The sequence below is a fragment of the Prunus avium genome, chromosome 8 (assembly GCF_965620075.1).
Source record: "Prunus avium chromosome 8, drPruAviu1.hap1.1, whole genome shotgun sequence".
Classification (NCBI taxonomy): Eukaryota; Viridiplantae; Streptophyta; class Magnoliopsida; order Rosales; family Rosaceae; genus Prunus; species Prunus avium.
The window spans coordinates 37,070,732-37,095,844 of NC_142291.1; the positions used below are offsets into that span (position 1 = coordinate 37,070,732).

Consider the following 25,113-nt stretch of genomic DNA (forward strand, 5'->3'; position numbering starts at 1 on the left):
ATATACAGGACAAGCTTGAGACTGGTGAAACAGTGGAAGAATTTATGCAGAATTACTTTGGTTTCAAGCAAGAATTTATAGGAGTGGTGGCTGCTGTGGTGGTTGGATTCACTCTACTCTTTGCAGTTATCTTTGCCTTGTCCATCAAGAAGTTGAATTTCCAGAGGCGATGAAATTTTTGTTTCAACAGGATTGTCTGGGGATGGCTAACATGTCAACAACTTGTTCATCATCTAGGAATTTCTTTGAGTTGCAGTTTTAATTGTTAGCAGGCCAAAAAGTTGGCACCAACCATTATCGTTTTTGCCTCTATCATGTGAAGCCTAAGAACTGACAATTATATTCGTGAAGGCCATGCTAACTAAGTTGATTGTAGAAGATATTAAGCTCAAACTTACAAGTTATTTTTTGATAGGGAAAGCCTCTATGTTGATTGTAGATATAACAGTATATTCTTATTTGTCGCCTGCTAAATTTCATGTAGTATTAGCCTGAAAAATAAATGTTGGCTGGAAAGCAGAAGGATAAATGCTTTAATCAGAAGAAAGCAGCCAGTTTAGAGTTTAAAATGACGGTTTAAGAGATTTCGCAACGATTTTGTGGATTTGGCGCTGAACATCTGACTTTTCGTGACGAAATGTGGGTACCTAATATGTTAAATAATCTTTAGCAACACTTTTAACAGCTGGTAAGCGTTGTAACAGCGATCTTTAGCAGCGTAAGCCTAAAGCGCTCCTAAAAGTCAATTTTGGAGTTTCGGACGCCTACCTTATCCTAAGACTATTACAAATGCATTCTTTCACACATTGTGCATTTAGAAATTTACTCAAATTTGCCACAAAATACATCAAATTCAAATTTAACATTTTACATTTCACATCTCCCTTGGAGATGCTCTACGAACCTAAATGGATCAAATACACCCTATAATAAAGTCCAACTTCTTTTTTATCCTTTTGCATTATATCCTATTTTTGTTTTCATATCACGCAAGCATGTTTTAAATATGTGAACAAAAAAAAAAAACATGCTTTAAATATGTGAAAAAAGCATGTTTTTACTATGATGGAGGAATAATTGTGGTTGTAGTAGGAGTGGAAGTAATGTTTGCATTAATCAATTATATTTTTTGGTATTTTGAATGTTTCATCAGTCTCTACCTTTTGCTTTTGTATATATAAATAGGGATCGATATAGATGGTGATGTTGCATTACTTGTAGTTTTGTATAATTTGTTTTTTATTCATAAGATATTTCTTGTATATAATTTGTTTTGTATAATTTAAAATGCACAATTTTTTTTTTGGTTGTATTTAAAATGCACCATTATTAATAACCAACTGTCCTTTTTTTTTTTGCCCCCAAGTTTGATATTTTGATTTGTAATATTCATGAAGGCAAGTTATACAAGGAATTCCTTAAGAATCGCCAACTCAAAAGTGATTAAATGAAAGGTGGCGTCAGCCCATGAGTCACAGGATAACAACATATTATGAACAAAATATCTTCTAAATAATCTTTTCCCATAAATACAACTTTCCTTGAATTGCTGAAAAAAGCAAACCCAATCATACACTTCTTTATTCTGTTCATTTCTTCTCATGTTATTTTGTTTCTTGGTAAGAAAGTTTGGGAGAAAGAAATTGCAGCTGTTTTACAATGGATATGATGAGTGGTGATCTTGAAAAGGCAGGCCATAGTTTCAAAAGTGGTTCTTCCTATTGGGTCGACAATGGCATTGCAGTTTTCTCAACATCCCCACAGGTAGAAGACGATGAGGAAGCTCTGAAATGGGCTGCGCTGCAGCGTCTTCCTACTTTTCGCCGTCTAAAGAAAGGTTTGCTCACAACACCTGAAGGCCATGCCAATGAAGTTGATGTGAAGCGTCTTGGTTTGCAAGAAAGGAAAGGCTTGGTTGAGAGGTTAGTGGGAGTAGCAGAAGAGGGCCAAGAGAGCTTCTTGTTGAGGCTCAAGAGCCGCATTGATAGGTAAGATTTCACAATCTAGTCTTCTGGGTTTTCTTTGTTTTTTATCATAATGGGATTGTTTTTTCTTGGGTATCTCAGAGTTGGGATAAGCTTTCCTACAATAGAGGTCAGATTTGAGCATTTAAAAATTTCAGCTGAAGCTTATGTTGGAAGCATGGCTTTGCCTACAGTCTTGAACTATTGTGTTAACTTAGTGGAGGTAAATTATATATTATAGAACATTTGATTTTCCTGTCAAATCTCACTATATTCTTAACACGTTATTTGTTTCTGTGCACCAAAAGGGTTTCTTGAATTGCATCCATGTTCTTCCTACTAAGAAGAAACACTTGTCTATCCTTAAAGATGTCAGGGGGATCATCAACCCATCCAGGTGAGAAGAAAGGCTCTGTCCTATCCATGAAATAAACTCTGTTTTGTTCATCTTTATATATTGATCTCTTTCAATTCAAGATTAGTCTTTGAGGCCTAAATATGCATACTCATTTGATTACTCATTTAATATAAATAATTAAATACTTTAACCAGTCAACAAAATCAATGCAATTGATATAAACTGGGATTCAACTATATATCAATTAATCATTAAATCCAAGTGAAATCTATGGTTAAGCCAACACTTAATTATCCTAAGACCCTTATCTTTTAATTAATTGAATATATATTTATTAATCAATCACTAAGCCCACATGGCCCAATCCTTTTTAAACTTAAAGGAGGACCAACACTTAATCTTCCAATGTGGGACAAAGTTTCAACTCAAACACTCTACCCTCTAACATTTTCACCAATAAGAAAGTACTCTACTCACTTAACTTAGTGTTTTTCCTTTTTTTGCAGAATGACACTGCTTTTGGGTCCTCCAAGTTCCGGGAAGACCACACTCTTGTTGGCTTTGGCTGGAAAGCTTGGTCAGGATCTTAAGGTTAAACAAATGCAGTGCGCCTTTAATTTCTCTCAGTTTTTCTATCATTTTTTTTTTCCTTTTGAGCTTTACCCTTTAAATGTTACTCTTGCATTTTGTTTTTAATTTATAAAGTAGAAATACTTGTCCAGTCTTCAGGAAGTGTGACTTACAATGGTCATGACATGCATGAGTTTGTGCCTCAAAGGAGGGCTGCCTATATCAGTCAATATGATGTTCATATTGGAGAACTGACAGTCAAAGAAACCTTGGCCTTCTCTGCAAGATGCCAAGGGGTTGGACCCCGTTATGGTTGGTTTATAGGACTGTTTCTTATTTAGTTTCCTTTGATTTTCAAAACTAGACCAATGGATTAAAACATGACTGGTTTTGATTTTGAATTTGGGCAGAAATGATAGCAGAGCTAACTAGAAGAGAAAAAGAAGCGAATATTAAGCCGGATCCAGATGTAGACGTCTACATGAAGGTGAGAAATAAGCTACTTTAAGACTCTTAAATGAAGAGGTCTGTAGACTCTTGCTATATTTCAGGATTTAGGAGATTCTGCTATATGTGACCTTTTTCTTCCTATAAGATTGGGACTTCCTTTTTTGCTTGTTCTACGATATGCTTTTCAAGTCATCAAACATTTCGGTTGCTTTAATTAATCTGCTATGTTATCATAGGCAATTTCAACAGAAGGTCAGAAGGAAACATTGGTGACAGATTATATTCTTAAGGTAGCATCAATAATTCTTCTGTAATAAAAAAGGACTTTTAGAAATTACCATCAACTAATCAATATCCATTGATTTGCAGATTTTGGGATTAGATACTTGTGCAGATACCTTGGTGGGGGATGAATTATTAAGGGGTATCTCTGGAGGGCAAAAGAAACGAGTCACAACAGGTTAACAAAGTAAAGTTCTTTACATCAAACATGTAATTCAACTTCTTCATAAAGTAATTGTAGAATTTTTGATAATGTGTATAGGTGAGATGCTTGTTGGACCTGCTAGGGCTCTATTCATGGATGAAATATCAACTGGATTGGATAGTTCAACAACTTATCAGATTGTAAATTCAGTCAAGAACTATGTTCACATCCTTAATGGGACTGCAGTCATCTCACTGCTGCAGCCAGCACCTGAAACTTATGAACTTTTTGATGACATTATTCTCCTTTCTGATGGCCAAATTGTGTACCAAGGCCCTCGTGAACAAGTTCTTGATTTTTTTGAATCCATGGGCTTTCAATGTCCTGAGAGGAAAGGCGTGGCTGATTTCCTGCAAGAAGTAGGTTCATATATAGATTTTTGCTTCATCTTATGAACATAATTAGATAAACATTAAACGCGAGTCCTATAACCTAACATGTTCTAGGTGACATCAAGGAAAGATCAGGAGCAGTATTGGAAAAACAGAGATGAGCCTTACAGGTTCATCACAGTTCAGGAATTTGTTGAGGCTTTTCAGTCTTTCCCAGTGGGTGTAAAAATTAGAGAAGAACTTGCAGCTCCATTAGACAAGACCAAGAGCCACCCAGCTGCCTTGACGACCAAAAAATATGGTGTTAGAAAAATGGAACTATTGAAAGCTTGCTTTTCAAGGGAACTCTTGCTTATGAAGAGGAATTCATTTGTCTACATTTTCAAGATCATTCAAGTTAGTTTTGACTTAATTTTAACTTCTACAATAGCTTTTTCCTTTTTCTTCTGTGTGCCTGGATTTAATCTGCATTACTTCTTTTCCTTCATTTTAGCTTGCAATAATGGCACTGATTACAATGACTGTATTCCTATGGACTGAGATGCACCGTGATTCAGTAGCTGATGGAGGAATATATGCTGGTGCTTTGTTCTTCTCCTTTGTTACTGTTATGTTCAATGGAATGTCAGAGCTTTCTATGACTACTGCCAAGCTTCCTGTTTTCTATAAGCAAAGAGACCTCCTCTTCTTTCCGGCGTGGGCATATGCCCTTCCCACATCTATCCTCAAGATCCCTGTCACATTTTTAGAAGTTTCTGTTTGGGTATTTATCACTTACTATGTCATTGGATTTGATCCAAGTGTTGAAAGGTAATTAAGTACGAAATTTGTCACATTACCCTTTACATTTCTCTTCATATTTGTTCTAGCCCATATAATATACAATTCTGAAAATGATGCAGGCTGTTTAGACAATACCTTCTATTCTTACTCATTAATCAGATGGCTTCTGCATTAAACCGATTCCTTGCTGGAGTGGGTAGAAGCTTGACAGTTGCTAGCACATTTGGGTCATTTGCACTGCTCATGATTTTTTCTTTGAGTGGCTTTGTCCTGTCAAGAGGTATGAAATAAGTAAAGCAAGGGAACACCACTTCTCATAATTGCTATATAATGCTTTCTAATTTTCATTGGTTGATGTCATAGAGGATATAAAGGTTTGGTGGATATGGGGCTACTGGATATCACCTTTGATGTATGGGATGAATGCAATACTAGTTAATGAGTTCCTCGGAAAGAGTTGGAGACATGTAATTCCTTTACTTACTAATTTCAAACATTTTTGTGTTTGTCTATTCTATTTTGGTCAAATTCTGTGTTTGCCTCTTAGTAATTATAAATTTTTATTCGTATTTAAAGGTTCTTCCAAACTCAGCAGAACCACTAGGAGTTGCTGTTTTGAGATCTCGTGGATTCTTTACACAGTCATATTGGTATTGGATCGGCGTAGGAGCTTTGATTGGATACATATTCATGTTCAACATTTGTTTCAGTTTGTCTCTCACTTATCTAAACCGTAGGTACCTTCACCTAATCTGCTCTAAAACTTAGAGAAGTGAGAATTTGACTTATACTACCATAAAATGTTATGCAGCATTAGGGAAGCCACAGGCTGTTAAATTGGAAGAATCTCAAAGCAATGAACATGATGAGAAGAGTGGAAAAGTTGGTCGGTCACAGAACAGAGGAAATAGCTTGATTCCGCAAGTCAGCACAGGTGATATATCTCTCAGATAATGTTTGTGCTGTATGCAGTTGTCTATTGATGGTGATGATCAAAATTTTACCCTTTTTGATGAAAAATTGTATGGACATGCAGATAGTGGAGATGGAAGTACCTGTTCCAAGCCCACATCTGTTGGGACAGAAGCTACTACTGACATTAATCATAAGAAAAGAGGAATGGTTCTTCCCTTTGAACCACATTCCATCACGTTTGATGAAATCACGTACTCCGTGGACATGCCACAGGTGATATATATATATATATATATATATATATATATATATATATATATATATATGTGCAACAAACTTTCAAACATGTTCAAGATTGGACAAGCTTGTGCAACTCCAAATTATGAGTAATTTTGTGAATCCATCTTGCAGGCAATGAAGAACCAAGGTGTTCTTGAGGATAAATTGGTGCTTCTCAAGTGTGTCAGTGGTGCTTTCCGGCCAGGTGTTTTGACAGCTTTGATGGGAGTGAGTGGTGCTGGTAAAACTACTCTAATGGATGTACTGGCTGGTAGAAAAACTGGAGGATATATTGAGGGAAATATTTCAGTTTCTGGGTACCCAAAGAAGCAAGAATCATTTGCCAGAATTTCTGGATACTGTGAGCAGAATGACATCCACTCTCCTTATGTTACTGTCTATGAATCCTTGATGTACTCAGCATGGCTGCGTTTATCCACCGAAATAAATTCTGGAACCAGGAAGGTTGGTGTCTGAATTAGTAAAGCATAATTTTCTAAGCTTTATTTTCTTTTAATGCAATTTATAGTCATGAGCACGCTTGAACTGATTTGAAGAATTGGTTGTAGATGTTTGTTGAGGAAGTGATGAGACTGGTGGAGCTGAATCCATTAAGGCAAGCACTAGTAGGGTTACCTGGTGAAAGTGGTCTCTCAACTGAGCAGCGGAAGAGGCTGACCATTGCGGTTGAACTAGTAGCAAACCCTTCTGTAATATTCATGGATGAACCAACTTCAGGTTTAGATGCAAGAGCTGCTGCTATTGTAATGAGAGCTGTTAGGAACACTGTGGACACTGGAAGAACAATAGTGTGCACTATTCATCAGCCAAGCATCGACATATTTGAATCTTTTGATGAGGTGAAAACAAATATTGACTAAAGAGATTGAAATTCGAACTCTGTTTTTTGTCTGTTCTAAGTGATTAACATATGTAACATTTCATTGCAGTTGTTTCTATTGAAGAAAGGAGGACAAGAGATATATGTGGGGCCACTAGGTCGTCATTCTTGCCATTTGATCAAGTACTTTGAGGTATAATCTTATGAAAAATAAGGAAATTTTAGTGATAGAATATGATATATGATGTTCCTATCTTTTTTGCTTTTTTTTTTTTTTTTGTTTTTTTGGGGAAACAAAGGTTTTCCTATACATGTAATTTTCTGTTCAGGGAATTGAGGGGGTCAGAAAAATCAAGAATGGCTACAATCCAGCTACTTGGATGTTGGAAGTTACGACTTCAGCAAAAGAAACAGAATTGGGAATTGATTTTGCTGATGTGTATAAAAGTTCTGAACTTTATAGGTAGGATTATCAGACCGAAAAACCATCTACTACATTACAAATTTGAACCAACACTAAGTTAACAGAAAAACAATGAAAGAACCTCTCTACTTAAGTAAGATTTGCTGATGAAAGTGATTTTTTTCAGGAGAAACAAGTCACTCCTTCAAGAATTGAGTAACCCTGCGCCTGGTTCAAAGGATCTCTATTTCCCTACTCATTACCCTCAGTCATTTTTCACTCAGTGCATGGCTTGCTTATGGAAACAACATTGGTCATATTGGCGCAATCCGCCATACAATGCTATAAGATTGATATACACAACCATCGTAGCCTTGATGTTTGGGACAATGTTCTGGAACCTTGGTTCTAAAGTGTAAGTCATAGTGCAAAAGTAAAAAATAGGTGTAATCAAAGATGATATATATTCTTGCATTTGTAATTTTGGATTTGTTAATTCCAGGACAAAGCCACAGGATCTCTTCAATGCAATTGGTTCTATGTATGCTTCTGTTCTTTTTCTTGGTACTAAAAATGCCATGACAGTGCAGCCGATAGTGGCTATTGAAAGAACCGTTTTTTATAGAGAACGAGCTGCTGGAATGTATTCTGCCTTGGCATATGCCTTTGCACAGGTGACTTATTCTTTTTGCATTTTACAAACATAGTTGTCATAATGCATCCTCTTATCTTATTTGCCTTATGCTAACTCGATTCTTTGCTGTAGCTCACAATTGAGATCCCTTATGTTTTTGCGCAAGCTCTGATCTATGGTGTCATAGTTTATGCTATGATTGGATTTGAGTGGACTGTGGCTAAATTCTTTTGGTACCTATTCTTCATGTTTTTCACATGTGTATACTTCACCTTCTATGGCATGATGGGGGTGGCCTTGACGCCGAACCAACACGTTGCTGGTATAAGTTCTAATGCATTTTTTGCATTATGGAACCTCTTTTCAGGGTTCATGATCCCACGAACCGTAAGTGTTGCTTGACCTTTTAAGTTTCTAGTACTGCAAGTTTTTTTCTTTTCTTCAGTTAATAGAATCTGTATTGATGAAAAAATTTCGTTCTGGTTCTTTTGACCTCAATCAGAGGATTCCTATATGGTGGAGATGGTACTATTGGGCATCCCCAATGGCTTGGACCTTGTATGGATTGACTGTATCACAGTTTGGGGATTTACAAGATAAGCTCAACACAGGTGAAACAGTAGAAGAGTTTTTGAAGAATTACTTTGGTTTCAAACAAGAATTTATAGGAGTGGTTGCAGCTGCAGTTGTTGGATTTTCCCTCCTCTTTGCGTTTATCTATGCCTTGGGCATCAAGATGTTGAATTTCCAGAGGCGATAAGAAATTTTGTTTCGAATTATTTCAGTATCATATTTTAGGCTCTTTTTTGAATGGCAAACATGTCGACAACTATATATTCAAGGATTAGCCTCATCAGCTTTGATATTATATGTTGAACACAGACCACCATCGTCAAAAGATGTAATTCCGCAATCTATCTTTTTTGTATATATGTTAAGACTCTGTAAAGATGCCGGAGGCTTATGAATATATGTTACTCAGTTATCAAATAAAGGCATTTTGTACTTACACTACAAGTAAATTTATACGTACTGTCAGCTTTTATTATTGGTTTTTACCTTATGTTTCATGTTCCCAAGATATAATATGCATTCAAAAATAATTGAGTATAATTTGTTGATCTCCATTGATCATATGTCGCTCTGTGTTAGATACTGAATATCTGATGGACTCGTTGAAAAAACTAAGCATGGTTATCTTATTTCACTCGGTGAGAAGGCTATCATACTGCAACTTCTTCATATTTTGGCAGATATATGATCCCGGTTTATGAATATTTCATGCTAACTTCGTTTAAAATAATTCCTCAAGTTATTTCTTTTGGTTTTCATATGAAAATATTGGGCATATATGAAGTACTTTGAGGGACACGATCTTTTATCCCGCTTCTCCCCTCCCCCTTTTTCTTTTTGGTAAGGAAGCACTATAATAAATTAGGTGTACATATTGTTCAAAATTAAGCCAGAAGAAATAAAATAGCAACCATCCATGCAAAGGGAAATGGGCACTGTAAGGCAGCCATATGATTTGCTTTGGTCTACAGATGGTGTTTTTTGTTGTGTGTCAAAAAGGCAAATAAGTTAATGACATGAACATCAGACTTAGAAAAGTTATCAGAAATGGAGTTAAAACAATTTCAATTCAACTATCTATCTATCCATTGCATTCCATTTAACTGAAGTTCAAGAAGGTGAGTTCAAGAAATACATAAAAATGAAGTGTTTTAACTGAAATTCAAATTCAACAATTGGATTGAAGTTTGCACCAAACCCAATAAGAGACTGCATAATTGGAGGCTGGAGCCTAGAGAATCCATCTTAGCCCCAAAAAATTTAAAATGAAGTTTAGAGAATCCATTTCTAGCTAGATCAATAATAAGATTTACCTTAGAGATTAGCCAAGCCTTATCGATTCGATGAACGAAATTAGAGGAGCTTTTATACAACTCTACAACCAAAGCTCACACGCCAGAAACCCTTGTCACATTACCAAACCTTTCTTTCAAACCATATAATACCAATAAACTGCAACCTGAGACTACCAAGTGTTTGTTTTTAGGCTATGCTTCACATTATAAGGGTTACATTTGTTATTATCTGAAGACACACAGACAGTTGATATCAAGGCATGTCATTTTTTTTTATGAAAGTTGACTTTCCATACAAGTATGGTTCATTACTGCAATCAACTACAGGTTCTAATCCTACTTCAACTTCATTCTCTACTCCTGCAGTTTACATTCCTCGTCACCCAAATGCACCTGGTTCTGCTGTACCATCCTTACCTACTGAGCCTATTCAAACTTCAGTTTCTTCACCACCCACCACTCTGCAGATGAATTGTCATCCTAATCTTCCCTCTTTCACTTCCTGGGTTTGTGGATTAGAGGTAGAATTAGATTGTATTGGAAATGATAAATATCATTTATTGGCACTAGTGTCTTAGGTTTGTGTTGCGGCTCCCGGATCTTGGGTCCAAAGTCAAAGGAGTTAGAGTAGTGGGATTATGTATCCCGCCTTTTTAGTAGAATAAAATTATTCAACAAAAATGCATATAATGATATTATGTTGGGATTATCATTTATTCTATCCACATTCATTTTTTAGCACCAAACATGGTATTGGATTAAGCTAATCAAAGCCTACGACTTATCCTAATCCTACCCATCAAACGAGTTAGTGTTTAAACTCTCACTAAAGTGGCTCACTATTTTTCTCTCTTGAAAAATTCATCTGCACTCTCTTTTCTCTCCTCTATCTCCTTTCTGTCTTCCCTTTCTTCCTTATCTTTTTTCTCCTTCCTTCCGTTGTATGTTCTCAAATAATGTTGAAGAATGTTTCCTTTTTCTCCCGAGGCTCCCACCACCTAGTGCACTTAGATCATGTTTAGTGACTAGGATTAGATTGAATTAGGAGGCTGAATTGGATTCCATTGGTACGGAAAGAATAAATATTATTTTGTGTGGCGGCTCCCGGGTCTCGGCTCCCACCACCTAGTGCATTTCCATATAGATTCACACAAAAGTCTTAGAGGCTTCATGATTGTGTTTTCCCACTTCAACTTGTGAGCTCATCCACTTGCTTTCACAACATAATGCACTTTGTTTGTACTTAAACAAAACGGCCTCTGTTCTAGAAGTATAGTTAATTTAAGTTGGAGGGGGGGCAACTTGATTATATTATAAAGAAGTTTCCTCTACCAACCATAATTCAGATGTGACAAAGATGCGATTTCTATGTCTACTTTCCCATCGAATATTTTCGAGACCGCTACAAACAATGTACAAAAAATACTATAAGAAGTAATTACATGATGATAAAGTGATTTCAAATACGTCACCTCCCACTACCAAGGAGAAAGTAACCATATATATAATATATAGATGACAAATACTTGTAAAGGTAATAGCAAAAATAACAGAGATACCAATCTTCAAACTAACAGACCTCAGAGGTCATCTAAAAACTGTTGTAAGGAATAACTTCTTGGGTTCATCAATTCTTTTTTTCTTATACAAGCGATATGAGAGAGGAGGAATTCTCGAGCTACAAGCCCCTTGCCTTGGTGATCCATCAACGTGATATGGTTCAAATATGGTTATGAAATGATCCATCAACCATACTTAGATGTGATATATATGTCTTCTCTTTCTATTCTACCAGTAGTAATTCATATGAATGCTTGAGCGTAGTGTGAACAATATTGATAAAGGTGATCCATCAACGTGGTCAGCTAATATGGTTGATATGAATGATCCATCAACTTTCTATGATGTACAACAGATGGGAAAAGTGATTGAAAAGGGGTTGGAGTGTCGTGTGTGCAAGGAAAACATCGAAAAACTGCAGGTTTGGGCATTGAGCTCAAAATCGGGCCCATGATTCACGTTTTGAGGAGAACGACGTTACGAGTTCAACTCTGATGCAGCGGAACAAGAACAAAAAATAATTTCGAGCAAATTTAACTCCGTTGATTCTAAAAATATCCGGAATTAAAACTCTAATATGTTAATTATGAGAATACCTAAAAGAATAAAGAGATGAGAGAAAAATCTCAATCTTCATTCAATAAACAAACATCAACTGCCCTTGAAGTCTACCAGCCAACCAGCTTTAATAGCCAACAAAAACAAACGCGGTTGGCCCCATGAGCTTCTAAGCATTATTGAAACACTGAAACAGTAATTAAAACATTATTGCAATACTTAAATAGTAATTAAAACGAATGTGTAAAGACTTCAAATGTTAGGATAGACTTTATTCATCATGATCAATCATAACTCCATCAAACTCACTGCTTTTTTATGATATGCTCTTTTTCAGGTGTTTGACGTCGTTAGTAGCCCAAAACAACATTTTAGTTTTTGAGCTAGTTCTTGGAAATTTTGGGCATGTTTGGTATTCAACTTGAATCCAACTTTTTAAACTCAAAAACAGAATTTGAGTCCAAAACAAAGAAAACCTGTTTGGTAGCCCTATTTTTAAAAACTTGAACTCAAGAACAACTAAAAAACACCCTAATAATTGAAAACAAAAAATATCTGTTTTTTAAGTTTTTTTTCTAACAACCCACAAGTTCTTAAATTTTTAAGATTTGAAAATAGTTTTCAAGTTGCATACCAAACAAGTTTTTGAATCTTAAAAATAGATTTAAGAACTCCTTGTTTTTAAGAAAAATCAAAGTTTTTGAGTTCTCTATTTGAATAGGATACCAAACGCCCCCTTTGTTATTTCTCGTTTTTATTTCCTTTTTGGATTCCTAGGGTTTCTAGAACTTGAGCTAGTATTTAAACCAACTTTAGCTACAGGTTTAAGGTTGTTACCCGATTATCATTCAATACACGTTGGAGTGGAATCCAAAGCCTTTGGCCAATTATTTGATGGGGAATGCTAGCAACATTCTCTCTAACCTTCTCCTTTGGACCTTCTCCCCTCTTTGTTTGACATGTATCATTCTCTCTACACTTAAAACAATGCCATTAATTAACCAAGGTGGTTGGTGTGAGTGGTTCGGCACTCTCATTCCTTAAGAGAGGTCAGGGGTTCGATCCTTGCTCTCGTACGGAGTCACCACTTTGGCCAACACTTTGCCCTTTACGGGCCGACCCGGTGTGAGTGGGGATTAGTCTGGGTTGTGGTTAAGGCTTAAAGGTGCCACCCATAGTTGGGGCCCATCCAGGACCACCTCATGGTTTAGACCAAAAAAAAAAAAAAACAATGCCATTAATATATTATACATGCTAACTTTTGCTTTATGAGTTTACCCTTATTACATGTATTTAATTTATCCAAAAAAAATTCACAACTTTCTTACCATCTTATTAATCTTTTTTTAACGTAAATAATTTTTTTAAAGAAAATATGTGCTTTTTTTCTTAAAAGAGGAAATGTCCCTTTTTTATTTTATTTATAAAACACAAAGGGTTTAGATTTTTTTTTATAAAAAGTCTAAACTTGACGTTAAAAAAAAAGGGGACATTTCCTCTTTTTTTTTAAAAAAAAACAGATATTTTCTTTATAAAAAAATAAAATAATAAGATGGTAAAAAAGTTGAGAATTTTTTTTGGATAAATTGAATACATGTAATAAGGGTAAACTTGGAAAGCAAAAGTTAGCTTGTATAATATATTCATGGCATTGTTTTAAGTGTAGAGAGAATGACACATGTCAAGCAAAGAGGGGAGAAGGTCCAAAGGAGAAGGTTAGAGAGAAGGTTGCTAGCATTTCTCTTATTTGATTGCCTATCGTATTATCACGTTGCATCATGATACATGGTCAATCAAATCTGGAAAGATAATGTGGTTGAAATAGGTCTTTAATTTTTCACGTTAATGCTGATGAAAAATAAGTTCTATACGGAATTTCTTAACAAAGGCCAACTCACACGTGATTAAATACAGAACATTTTTGCCCACCACCCTAATTGGTGGGAGCATTGTCATCCTTTAGTTGCCATTGAATGAGTGTGATTTAGTCAAATCTCAAAAAATTAAATTAAAATTATCCAAATGGCAATTAACGTGGTGGTGACCAAAAATAATTTCAGGTGATGTAAACCCTTATGTCACGTAAAGACCTATCTCCATAAATAACTACTCTCCTTGCATTGCTGAAAAGAAAAGAAAGAACTTTGTAGCTGTTTTACAATGGATACGAGCCATGCCAATGAAGTTGATGTGAAGCTTCTTGATTTGCAAGAAAAGAAAGGCTTGCTTGAGAGGTTGGTCGGAGCAGTGGAAGAGGGTCAAGAGAGCTTCTTGTTGAGGCTCAAGAACCGCATTGATAGGTAAACAGTTCACTATCTTCTCTGTCTACATATATGTATATCGTTCTAGATTTTCTTAAATTTTCTTTGTTTTTTTATATTTTTTTAATTTTTTATTTATCATAATGGGATTGTTTTTCTTCGTATCGCAGAGTTGGAATAAGCTTTCCTACAATAGAAGTCAGATTTGAGCATCTAAACATTTCAGCTGAAGCTTATGTTGGAAGCAGGGCTTTGCCTACAGTCTTGAACTATTGTGTTAACTTATTGGAGGTAAATGATATATTAGAGCACATATGGTTTTCCTGTCAAATATCACTACATTCTTAAGAAGTTTTTTGTTTCTGTGCACCAAAGGGCTTCTTGAATAGCATCCATATTCTTCCCACTAATAAGAAACACTTGTCTATCCTTAAAGATGTCAGCGGGATCATCAAGCCTGGCAGGTTCATCCATAAACTCTGTTATGTTCATCTTTTTCAACTCAAAATTAGTCTTTGTGGCCCAATATGCATACTCACTTGGGTTTTAACCAAAAATAAACTACTCTACTCACTTAGTTCAGTGCTTCCTTTTTCTTTTTCTCTTTTTTTGTGCAGAATGGCACTGCTTTTGGGCCCTCCAAGTTCCGGGAAGACCACGCTCTTGTTGGCTTTGGCTGGAAAACTTGATCACGATCTTAAGGTTAAATAAATAAATGGAAAATTACTAAAATGGTCCTCAAACTTATACCCGATTTACATTTTGGTCCCTCAATTAAGTTCAAATGGTCCATCAACTATATATTAGTTGCTCCATTGATCCTACTGTTAAATTATGTTAATGTTGCTGTCAAATGTAAGGGTAAAACCGTCCATAACCGTCCTATGTTCCCCAAATAGGTGATAAAGTGGTGATACATAGGTGATACAGTGGTGATAAAGGGGTGATACATAGGTCAAAAGTCTTATTTACCCCCATAAATGCAGCATGTTTTGCTCACATGACTAAATTTAACAAAAAATGTAATAGTAGGACCAAAGCACCGATTAATAAAGAGTTGGTGGACCATTTAAACGAATAATTTAGTTTAGGGACCAAAATGTAAATCGGGTACAAATTTGAGGACCATTTGAGTAATTTAGCCAATAAATGAATTTAATTTCTCTAAGATTTTGGGTTATTCATTTTATTAGTCCCTGAACTTTGACCCGATTTGCATTTGAGGCCCTCAATTTCCAAAATTGTTCTCGTGGTCCTTCAACTTTTCGTTAGGACAAATTGTCCTGCTGTCAATTTTGTTAACTTTTTCTGTTAAATGCAGGGGTAAATGGTATTTTTGTATTATTTTTAGTTTTTAATTTCTCAATATTCCTTTCACCCCAAAAATAAAAATAAAAATAGAAACTAAAAATTAAAAAATCTTATTCCTATCCTCGGTCAAACTAAAAATTAAAAAAATCTTATTCCTATGCTCAATCAAACTAAATATTAAACATTAGTTCTTATTCCTAAAAACTTGAATTTTTTTTCTTCTTATTATTATTTTTTAATATTTTATTAATATTTTAATCAATTAAACATAAATAAAAATACCATTTTGCCCCTGCATTTAACAGAAAAGTTAACAAAATTGACGGTAGGACCATTTGCCCTAACGAAACTGAAGTTGAAGGATCACGGGAACGATTTTGGAAATTTAGGGACTCAAATGCAAATTGGGTCTAAGTTCATGGACTAATAAAACGAATAACCCCTAAGATTTTCTATCAAATTTTTTTCCCAAGCTTTACCTTTTAAATGTTACTCTTGACTTATAAAGTAAAAATACTTGTCCAGTCTTCAGGATGTGTGACTTACAATGGTTATGAGATGCATGAGTTTGTGCCTCAAAGGAGTGCTGCCTATATCAGTCAACATGATGTTCATATTGCAGAAATGACAGTCAAAGAAACCTTGGCCTTCTCTGCAAGATGCCAAGGGGTTGGACCCCGTTATGGTTGGTTTATAGGACTGCTTCTTATTTAGTTTCCTTTAATTTTCAAAACTAGACCAATAGATTAAAACATGATTGGTTTTTATTTTGAATTTCTGCAGAAATGCTGGAAGAGCTAACTAGAAGAGAGAGAGAAGCGAATATTAAGCCGGATCCAGATATAGACATCTTCATGAAGGTGAGAAATAAGCTACTTTTGATATAAGACTTTAAAATTTAGAGGTCTGTAGACTACTGCTATATTTCAGGAGTTAGGAGCTTTCTGCTATAGTTAACTCTTTGTTCCTATAAGATTTGAGACTTAATTTTTGCTTGCTCTGCGATATGCTGTTCGAATCATCAAACATTTCTGTCGCTTTAATTAGTTGTTTATGATATTATAGGCAATTTCAACAGAAGGCCAGAAGGAAATATTGGTGACAGATTATATTCTTAAGGTACCATCAATAATCTGTAATAAAGAAAAGCACTTTTAGTGATTACCATGAACTAATAAATATCCATTGATTTGCAGATTTTGGGATTAGATACTTGTGCAGATACCTTGATGGGGGATCAGTTATTAAGGGGCATCTCTGGAGGGCAAAAGAAACGAGTCACAACAGGTTAACAAAGTCAAGCTCTTTATATCAAACACGTAGGTTTTTACTTCGTCATAAAGTAATTGTAGATATTTTTTTGATAATGTGTATAGGTGAGATGCTTGTTGGACCCGCTAGGGCACTTTTCATGGATGAAATATCAACTGGCTTGGATAGTTCAACAACTTATCAGATTGTAAATTCAGTCAAGAACTATGTTCACATCCTTAATGGGACTGCAGTCATCTCACTGCTGCAGCCAGCACCTGAAACTTATGAACTATTTGATGACATTATTCTCCTTTCTGATGGCCAAATTGTGTACCAAGGCCCTCGTGAACAAGTTCTTGATTTTTTTGAATCCATGGGCTTTAAATGTCCCGAGAGGAAAGGTGTAGCTGACTTCCTGCAAGAAGTAGGTCCATATTTAGCTCTTGTTTGATCTTATGAAAATAATTGAGATAAACATTAAAAGAGAAGTATTATGTATAATTTCTCTTTTGTACCTAACATGTTGTAGGTGACATCAAGGAAAGATCAGGAGCAGTACTGGACAAACAGAGATGAGCCTTACAGGTTCATCACAGTCAAGCACTTTTCGGAGGCTTTTCAATCTTTTTCTGTGGGGAAAAGAATTACTGAGGAACTTGCAGCTCCATTTGACAAGACCAAGAGCGACCCAGCTGCCTTAACGACCAAGAAATATGGTATTAGAAAAGTGGAACTCTTGAAAGCTTGCTTTTCGAGGGAACTCTTGCTTATGAAGAGGAATTCATTTGTCTACGTTTTTAAGCTCACTCAAGTGAGTTTTGAGTTAATTTCTTCTGGATATGTAACTCTTTCTCTCTCTTCTTGAGAGTCTCTCTCTCCTAGTGAGAGTTCCCATACCCCTGGTGGTATCTCACTTCCTCATACCTGTTCCCATCTCAGGTCTTATCCTTTGTTCTCAATCCTTGTTACCAGCTTAGATTTTATCCCAATTCTCCTGTCTTCTACCTTCTTCTCTTTTCCCCTGTTTCTCTTGATCGTTTCCTTTGCTCTCTCAAAAACTCCAAACTTCAGTTTTTTCTCTTAACCCACATTTTCTATCCTCTGTTTTTCCATTACACCTTTCCCATATTCCACAATTCTCAGTTTTTATCCATGCCTTATATCTTCTTCAAAATCTGCCAATTTCTGCGTTTTGTTTAAATCTCATCTTACTCTATTGGGGTTCTTTATTTGTACCAGCTTTGGGAGGATGGAGGTTGGTTTGACTACCCCTGACCAACTTGCGGTTCAAATAGGGACATCACTAGGTTTACAGGAACTCAAAGCTGGAGTTACCCTGTTTGGTTCTTTGATTGCTGATAAACCTCCAAATATTGGGGCTGTAAAAAGGATGCTTAGGAATGCGTGGGCTGCCTTTGGAAATGTCCAAATCGTGGATGTCAAAGATTTACTTTTTTCTATAAAAGTAGATAATGAAGTTGCTGCAAAAAAAATTATAGACGGAGGTCCATGGACGATTATGGGGTTTGTGTTCTGTGTTCAGTATTGGCCACTAAATCTTGCTCTGGAAGAACTGAACCCCAGTCTGATCTCATACTGGGTTCAAGCCCATGGGGTTCCAAGGGGACAAATGAATGGGGAAACGGCGGGTCAGATTGGAGCACAATTTGAGAGGCTAATTGGGTTTGAAGACCCAGACCAACCTGGGGGAATGAGAGGGTATCTTCGTTCAAGAGTGGAACTGAATGCCTCGAATCCATTACCCTTGGGTATTTGGCTCCTACGCCCTGATCAAACTGAGTCTTGGGTGGAATTTCTCTATGAAAGATTGGCTAATTTCTGTTTCCAGTGTGGTCGCCTTGGTCATGGACTTGATCATTGCAAATTTGACTGCGTTCCTGATGAGGATGATGGGAAGCGCCAATATGGATCCTGGATGCAAGCCAAGATATCTCGTGACCTGGGTGTTTCTCCTCCTATCAAGTTACCAGTAGAGACACGGCGTCGAGCGGTGGCTACTAGGAGGACAGTCGGTGATCCTATAGCGAGTGGTGTTCACGTTCCCACTGAGCGTGTGAACCGATGTGAACAGGGCGTGCCTCGCATGGCTAATCCAGCTATTATTCCTGCTATCCAGCCATCTGTTGTCGGAAGAGAGAACAGTGCTTGCACATTGTCTATTGTGCCTAATAAACAGGGCGTGCCTCATATTGCTATTCCACCATCGGTTGTCGGAAAAGGACACAGTGCTTGTACATTGTCTATTGCGCCTAATAAACAGGGCGTGCCTCGTATTGCTATTCCACCATCGGTTGTCGGAAGAGGAAACAGTGCTAGTACATTGTCTTTGGTGCCTAATGGTGAGGGCCCAGTAGCTAGAATTGGTTCCAATTCGGGTGCTTTTGCCAACAGACCTATCTTTTTAGCTGATGCAACTGTTAGACAATGGATTAATCAGGAATTGTTTATTTCTGTGACCAATAATTGTGCTTTTGTTGGACCTAAATGTTGGAACTTACCCTTGGGCTCAATGGCTGGTATCAAAGCCCACACTCTTGGCAATTCAGAGGCTTGTAAGAGTGGACCTGGCTATTTTATTAATACTCCTAAAATCCAGACAGCCCCCGTGTCTGGAGAAATCCAACCTTCTGAACCTCCTCCTATTCATCATACACATGCAGTTTCTAAACCTATCTCCCCTGAGTCCCCTCATCCCATATTTCCATCTAAAAGACCTCTTACTATGTGTTCCTCTCCTGAGGAATCTATCCGGAAAAAACCAAAAATTGCAACTCAGCCGTTCCACTTAGCTGTGTCTACCAGAGGTCCCAATATTTCACCAAAAATTAGCAGGGGCAGGCGTGGTAGGAGCAGATGTGTTAGAAACAGATTTCTTCAATCTATGGACCTCTGTGATGACTTTTTCAGTGAGGTAAGGGTTCCTTCAGCTGATCGTGATGAGTTATATTTGGATAAATTTGGTGTTGAGATATTTCCTTCTTTGGAGAGTGGTAGCCTCTCAGGCGGTGGCGGCTGGCCTTCAACAGCCACAACATCGCCATGAGTTATGTGGTTTGGAATTGTCAAGGGTTAGGCTCCTCCTTGACAATTCGGCCACTAAAGGAGTTAATTAGGAGGCGTCGTCCTTCTATTGCTTTTCTGTTGGTTTTGTCAAGGGTGAAGCTGCATTTGATGTGTGGGTGTATGTTTTGTGTCACTATGGATGCGGGAGGTCTTACTGGGGGCTTGGGTCCTCAGAGTTTTATGGACTCCATTTCCTTGTTGGATCTTGGTTATTTTGGGCAGCGGTTTACTTGGCAAAATCTTCTTTTTGGTTATGTCGGCAGCTTTGTTTTTGTGTGTTTGTCTTTGTTTCCTATTATGCTTGTTCTCCTCCGATTCCTTGCGGTTTTGTCTCGTTGTTGGATCTTCTCCACCGTGTTACGTTCTGGAGCATCTCTCCTCAGTAATACTATTGCTGTTGAGGATGCTTTTAAAGTGCTTTTGGCACTTACCTCTCGGATTATGGTAGCGCTCTCTGTAGCTGTGATGGCGTATCCATCACCATCTTCCTCTCGGTTCTTTGGCTCTTGTGACTTCTCTGGTGGTTTTGGTCTTGCATTGGGTGCCTTGCCAATTGGTTATTGGTGGTGCAGCATGTCTCAGTTTCTTGTATTACGGACTTTCTTTCTGTTTCTTAGTTGTTGTTGTTTCCTTTTCTTTTTTTCTTTTTTTTCTTTTTTTTTTTTAAAATTTGATTGGGTAAGAAGCTTGGTTCTAGCCTTGAACTGAGGTCTAGCTGCTTTTACCTGGTTCGTGTATTTCTGGCTCTATTTGCAATCTATCCCGTTTTGGTTTCTTTGAAACCAAACATTGACCAAAAAAAAAAAAAAAAAAAAAAAGTGAGTTTTGAGTCTATTTTAGTTTCTATTAAAACCTTTTCTTTTTCTTCTGTGCACCTGGATTTAATATGCAGTACATGTTTTCCTTCTTTTTAGCTTGCAATAATGGCACTGATCACAATGACCGTATTCCTACGGATTGATATGCACCATGATTCAGTAACTGACGGAGGAATATATGCTGGTGCTTTGTTCTACTCCTTTGTTACTGTTATGTTCAGTGGAATGTCCGAGATTTCTATGACTATTGCCAAGCTTCCTGTTTTTTACAAGCAAAGAGACCTCTTTTTTCCGTCTTGGGCATATGCCCTTCCCACATGGATTCTCAAGATCCCTATCACGTTTTTAGATGTTTCTGTTTGGGTATTTATCACTTACTTTTTCATTGGATTTGATCCCACTGTTGAAAGGTAATCATGTACAAAGTTTTGTCACATTCTCGTTTAATTTGTTTTCATGCTTGTTGTAGGCCATATAATATATCATTCTGAAAATGATGCAGGTTGTTTAGACAATACCTTCTGTTCTTACTCATTAGTCAGATGGCTTCTGCGTTAAACCGATCCATTGCTGGAATGGGTAGAAGCATGGTTGTTGCTTACACATTTGGGTCATTTGCTCAGCTCATGCTTTTTGCTTTGGGTGGCTTCGTCCTGTCAAGAGGTATGAAATAAGTAAAGTAAAGAAACACCACTTCCCCTTATGTGCTAAACAATGTTTTCTAATGTCCTTTGGCTGATGTCACAGAGAATATACAGAAATGGTGGATATGGGGCTACTGGATATCACCTTTGATGTATGGGCAGAATGCAATCGTAGTTAATGAGTTCCTGGGAAAGAGTTGGAGTCATGTAATACCTTAATTCACTTGCCATTTCAAACACTTTTTTGTTTGTTCCTTAGTAATTATATTGTTGTACTTGCTATTAAAAGGTTCTTCCAAACTCAACGGAACCGCTCGGAGTTGCTGTTTTGAGGTCTCATGGATTCTTTACACTTCCATCTTGGTATTGGATTGGAGTAGGAGCTTTGGTTGGATACATACTCATATTCAACATTTGTTTCACTGTGGCTCTCACTTATCTAAACCGTAGGTACCTTAACCTTACCTGCACTAACTCTTAGAAATGAGAATTTAGCTTAAACTACCATAAAAATGTTATGCAGCGTTAGAGAAGCCACATTCTGTAAAATCAGAAGAATCTCAAAGCAATGAACATGACGAAAAGACTGGAGAATTTGGTCAGTTACAGAACCAAGGAAATAGCTTGATGCTGAAAATTAACACAGGTGATATATCCTCTCAAACACTGTTTGTGTATATCTGTTTTGTGTGGAATTGTATATTGGTGACCAAATATTACCACTTTTTATGAAATTTTTGTGGACATGCAGATAATGCAGAAGAATATATTAATCATAACAAGAAAAGAGGAATGGTTCTTCCATTTGAACCACATTTCATCACGTTTGATAAAATAACGTACTCTCTAGATATTCCACAGGTGATCGGACAAGTTTAAAACATGTTTGATATTAGACAAGTTTGTGCAACTCCTAAATTATGAGTAATTTTGTGAATCCATCTTGCAGTCAATGAAGAACTCCAAAGGTGTTGTTGAGGATAAATTGGTGCTTCTCAAGTGCGTTAGTGGTGCTTTTAGGCCAGGTGTTCTGACAGCTCTGATGGGAGTGAGCGGTGCTGGTAAAACTACACTAATGGATGTACTGGCTGGTAGAAAAACTAGAGGATATACTGAGGGAAATATTTCAGTTTCTGGGTATCCAAAGAAGCAAGACTCATTTGCCAGAATTTCTGGATACTGTGAGCAGAATGACATCCACTCTCCGTATGTTACTGTCTATGAATCCTTGATGTACTCAGCATGGCTTCGTCTATCTACGGAAATTAGTTCTGGAACAAGGAAGGTTGGTATCTGCTAGTTAAGAATAATTTCTACTATTTACTTTCTTTTAATGCAATTTAAAGTCATGAGCAAGCTTGAACTGATTTTCAGAATTGGTTGTAGATGTTCGTTGATGAAGTGATGAGACTCGTGGAGCTGAATCCATTAAGGCAAGCACTAGTAGGGTTACCTGGTGAAAGTGGTCTCTCAACCGAGCAGCGGAAGAGGCTGACCATTGCGGTTGAACTAGTAGCAAACCCTTCTGTAATATTCATGGATGAACCAACTTCAGGTTTAGATGCAAGAGCTGCTGCTATTGTTATGAGAGCGGTTAGGAACATTGTGGACACTGGAAGAACAATAGTGTGCACTATTCATCAGCCAAGCATCGACATATTTGAATCTTTTGATGAGGTGAAAACAGATATTGACTAAAGAGATTGAAACTGGAACTCCATGTGTTTTGTCTGTTCTAAGTGATTAGCATATGTAACATGTCATTGCAGTTGTTTCTAATGAAGCAAGGAGGACAGGAGATATATGTAGGGCCACTAGGTCGTCATTCTTGCCATTTGATCAAGTACTTTGAGGTAGAGTCTGATTGAAACTCAGGAAATTTCAATGATAAAATATGATATTCTTATCTTTTCTGCTGCTTCTTTTTTCAGAAAGGTTTTCTTGTGCATGTAATTTTCTGTGCAGGGAATTGAGGGGGTGAGCAAAATCAAGGATGGCTACAATCCAGCTACTTGGATGTTGGAAGTTACCACTTCAGCCAAAGAAACGGCATTAGGAATTGATTTTGCTGATGTTTATAGAAGTTCTGAAATTTATAGGTAGGTTTATCAGACCTTGAACCATGCATTAACTTTTACTGATGAAAGTGATTTCATTTCAGGAGAAACAAATCCCTTATTGAAGAACTGAGTACCCCTCCTCCTGGTTCAAAGGACCTCTACTTCCCTACTCAATATCCTCAGTCATTTTTCACTCAATACATGGCTTGCTTATGGAAACAACATTGGTCATACTGGCTCAATCCGGAATACAATGCCATAAGGTTTATCTACACAACTGTCGTAGCCTTGCTGCTTGGGACAATGTTCTGGAATCTTGGCACCAAAATGTAAGTCACAGTGCAGAAGTAAAATAGATGTAATAGAAGTTGAGATTCTTGCATGAGTAATTTTGAGTTTGTTAATTTCAGGACCAAACCGCAGGAGCTCTTTAATGCAATTGGTTCTATGTATGCTTCTGTTCTCTTCCTTGGTATTCAGAATGCTATGACAGTGCAGCCGATAGTGGCTGTTGAACGAACCGTCTTTTATAGAGAACGAGCTGCTGGAATGTATTCTGCCTTGGCATATGCCTATGCACAGGTGACTTATTCTATATGCATTTTACAAACATAGTTATTATTATGCATCATCTTATCTTATTTGTCTTGTGCGAATTCGATTATTTGTTGTAGGTCACAATTGAGGTCCTTTATGTTTTTGCACAAGCTGTGATCTATGGTGTCCTAGTTTATGCTATGATTGGCTTTGAGTGGACCGCGGCTAAATTCTTTTGGTACCTATTCTTCATGTTTTTCACATGTTTGTACTTCACCTTCTATGGCATGATGGGGGTGGCCTTGACACCAAATCAACATGTTGCTGCTATAACTTGTAATGCATTTTATGCATTATGGAACCTCTTTTCGGGGTTCATAATCCCACGAACCGTAAGCGTTGCATGCCCTTTAAGTTCCTACTACTGCAAGTTTTTTTTTTTCCAGTTAATAGAATCTGTATTGATGACAAATTTTCGTTCTTTTGGACGCCATATCAGAGAATTCCTATATGGTGGAGATGGTACTATTGGGCATCCCCAATGGCTTGGACCTTGTATGGATTGACTGCATCCCAGTTTGGAGATATACAGGCCAAGCTCAACACAGGTGAAACAGTGCAAGAGTTTCTGAGAAATTACTTTGGTTTCAAACAAGAATTTGTAGTTGTGGTTGCAGCTGTAGTCGTTGGATTTACACTACTCTTTGCATTTACCTATGCCTTGTCCATCAAGAAGTTGAATTTTCAGTGGCGATAAGAAATTATGTATCAATTAATTTCAATCAGCATAGTTTAGGCTAGGGTCTCAATAGCAAACATGTCATCAACTTGTTGACCATTTGGGACTTAGCCTCATCAACTTTAACACTTGTTAAAAATCCACCTAAGAACGGAGGGAGAAACACTTCCATTCGCATAATGTAAGATTGTGTTGTTTAAAATGACAGTTAATAGAACCATCTGATTTGATTCGTTCTCAATAGCCATGAGATGATCATCTTAGGGTGATCCTTTTGTCGACGGATGCTCCTATTACACTCGTAGTCTCTGAAGAATGAGAACCGACTATGTAGCATCTACATCGAGAATTCAAGTATTGTATACGTCATTAGTCCGATTCTTTGTTATATCTTTTGCGGCCG

The 25,113-nt window shown here is 37.0% G+C and overlaps 2 protein-coding genes across 2 annotated transcripts; both read left to right on the forward strand.

The window, feature by feature from the left end:
- The first annotated feature begins 1,548 nt into the window (after window positions 1–1,548).
- Window positions 1,549–9,038, forward strand: LOC110771399 (pleiotropic drug resistance protein 1-like). Its single transcript, XM_021975697.2, has 24 exons — window positions 1,549–1,988; window positions 2,067–2,187; window positions 2,273–2,361; window positions 2,829–2,913; window positions 3,045–3,204; window positions 3,303–3,379; window positions 3,579–3,632; window positions 3,712–3,802; window positions 3,887–4,188; window positions 4,276–4,557; window positions 4,655–4,971; window positions 5,064–5,224; window positions 5,308–5,411; window positions 5,521–5,677; window positions 5,756–5,878; window positions 5,981–6,132; window positions 6,271–6,603; window positions 6,708–6,998; window positions 7,089–7,172; window positions 7,309–7,442; window positions 7,570–7,797; window positions 7,885–8,056; window positions 8,149–8,403; window positions 8,519–9,038. Exons 1-24 carry the CDS (start codon window positions 1,660–1,662, stop codon window positions 8,774–8,776), a joined length of 4,359 nt encoding a protein of 1,452 aa, XP_021831389.1. The 5' UTR covers window positions 1,549–1,659; the 3' UTR covers window positions 8,777–9,038.
- A 5,112-nt stretch (window positions 9,039–14,150) lies between these two features.
- LOC110771404 (pleiotropic drug resistance protein 1-like) lies at window positions 14,151–24,966 on the forward strand. The gene is made up of 24 exons (XM_088244982.1): window positions 14,151–14,302; window positions 14,434–14,554; window positions 14,639–14,727; window positions 14,881–14,965; window positions 16,100–16,259; window positions 16,358–16,434; window positions 16,640–16,693; window positions 16,771–16,861; window positions 16,951–17,252; window positions 17,358–17,639; window positions 20,827–21,140; window positions 21,233–21,393; window positions 21,478–21,581; window positions 21,664–21,820; window positions 21,898–22,020; window positions 22,126–22,235; window positions 22,324–22,659; window positions 22,761–23,051; window positions 23,144–23,227; window positions 23,340–23,473; window positions 23,536–23,763; window positions 23,845–24,016; window positions 24,109–24,363; window positions 24,471–24,966. Exons 1-24 carry the CDS (start codon window positions 14,163–14,165, stop codon window positions 24,726–24,728), a joined length of 4,128 nt encoding a protein of 1,375 aa, XP_088101108.1. The 5' UTR covers window positions 14,151–14,162; the 3' UTR covers window positions 24,729–24,966.
- The last annotated feature ends 147 nt before the right edge of the window (window positions 24,967–25,113 follow it).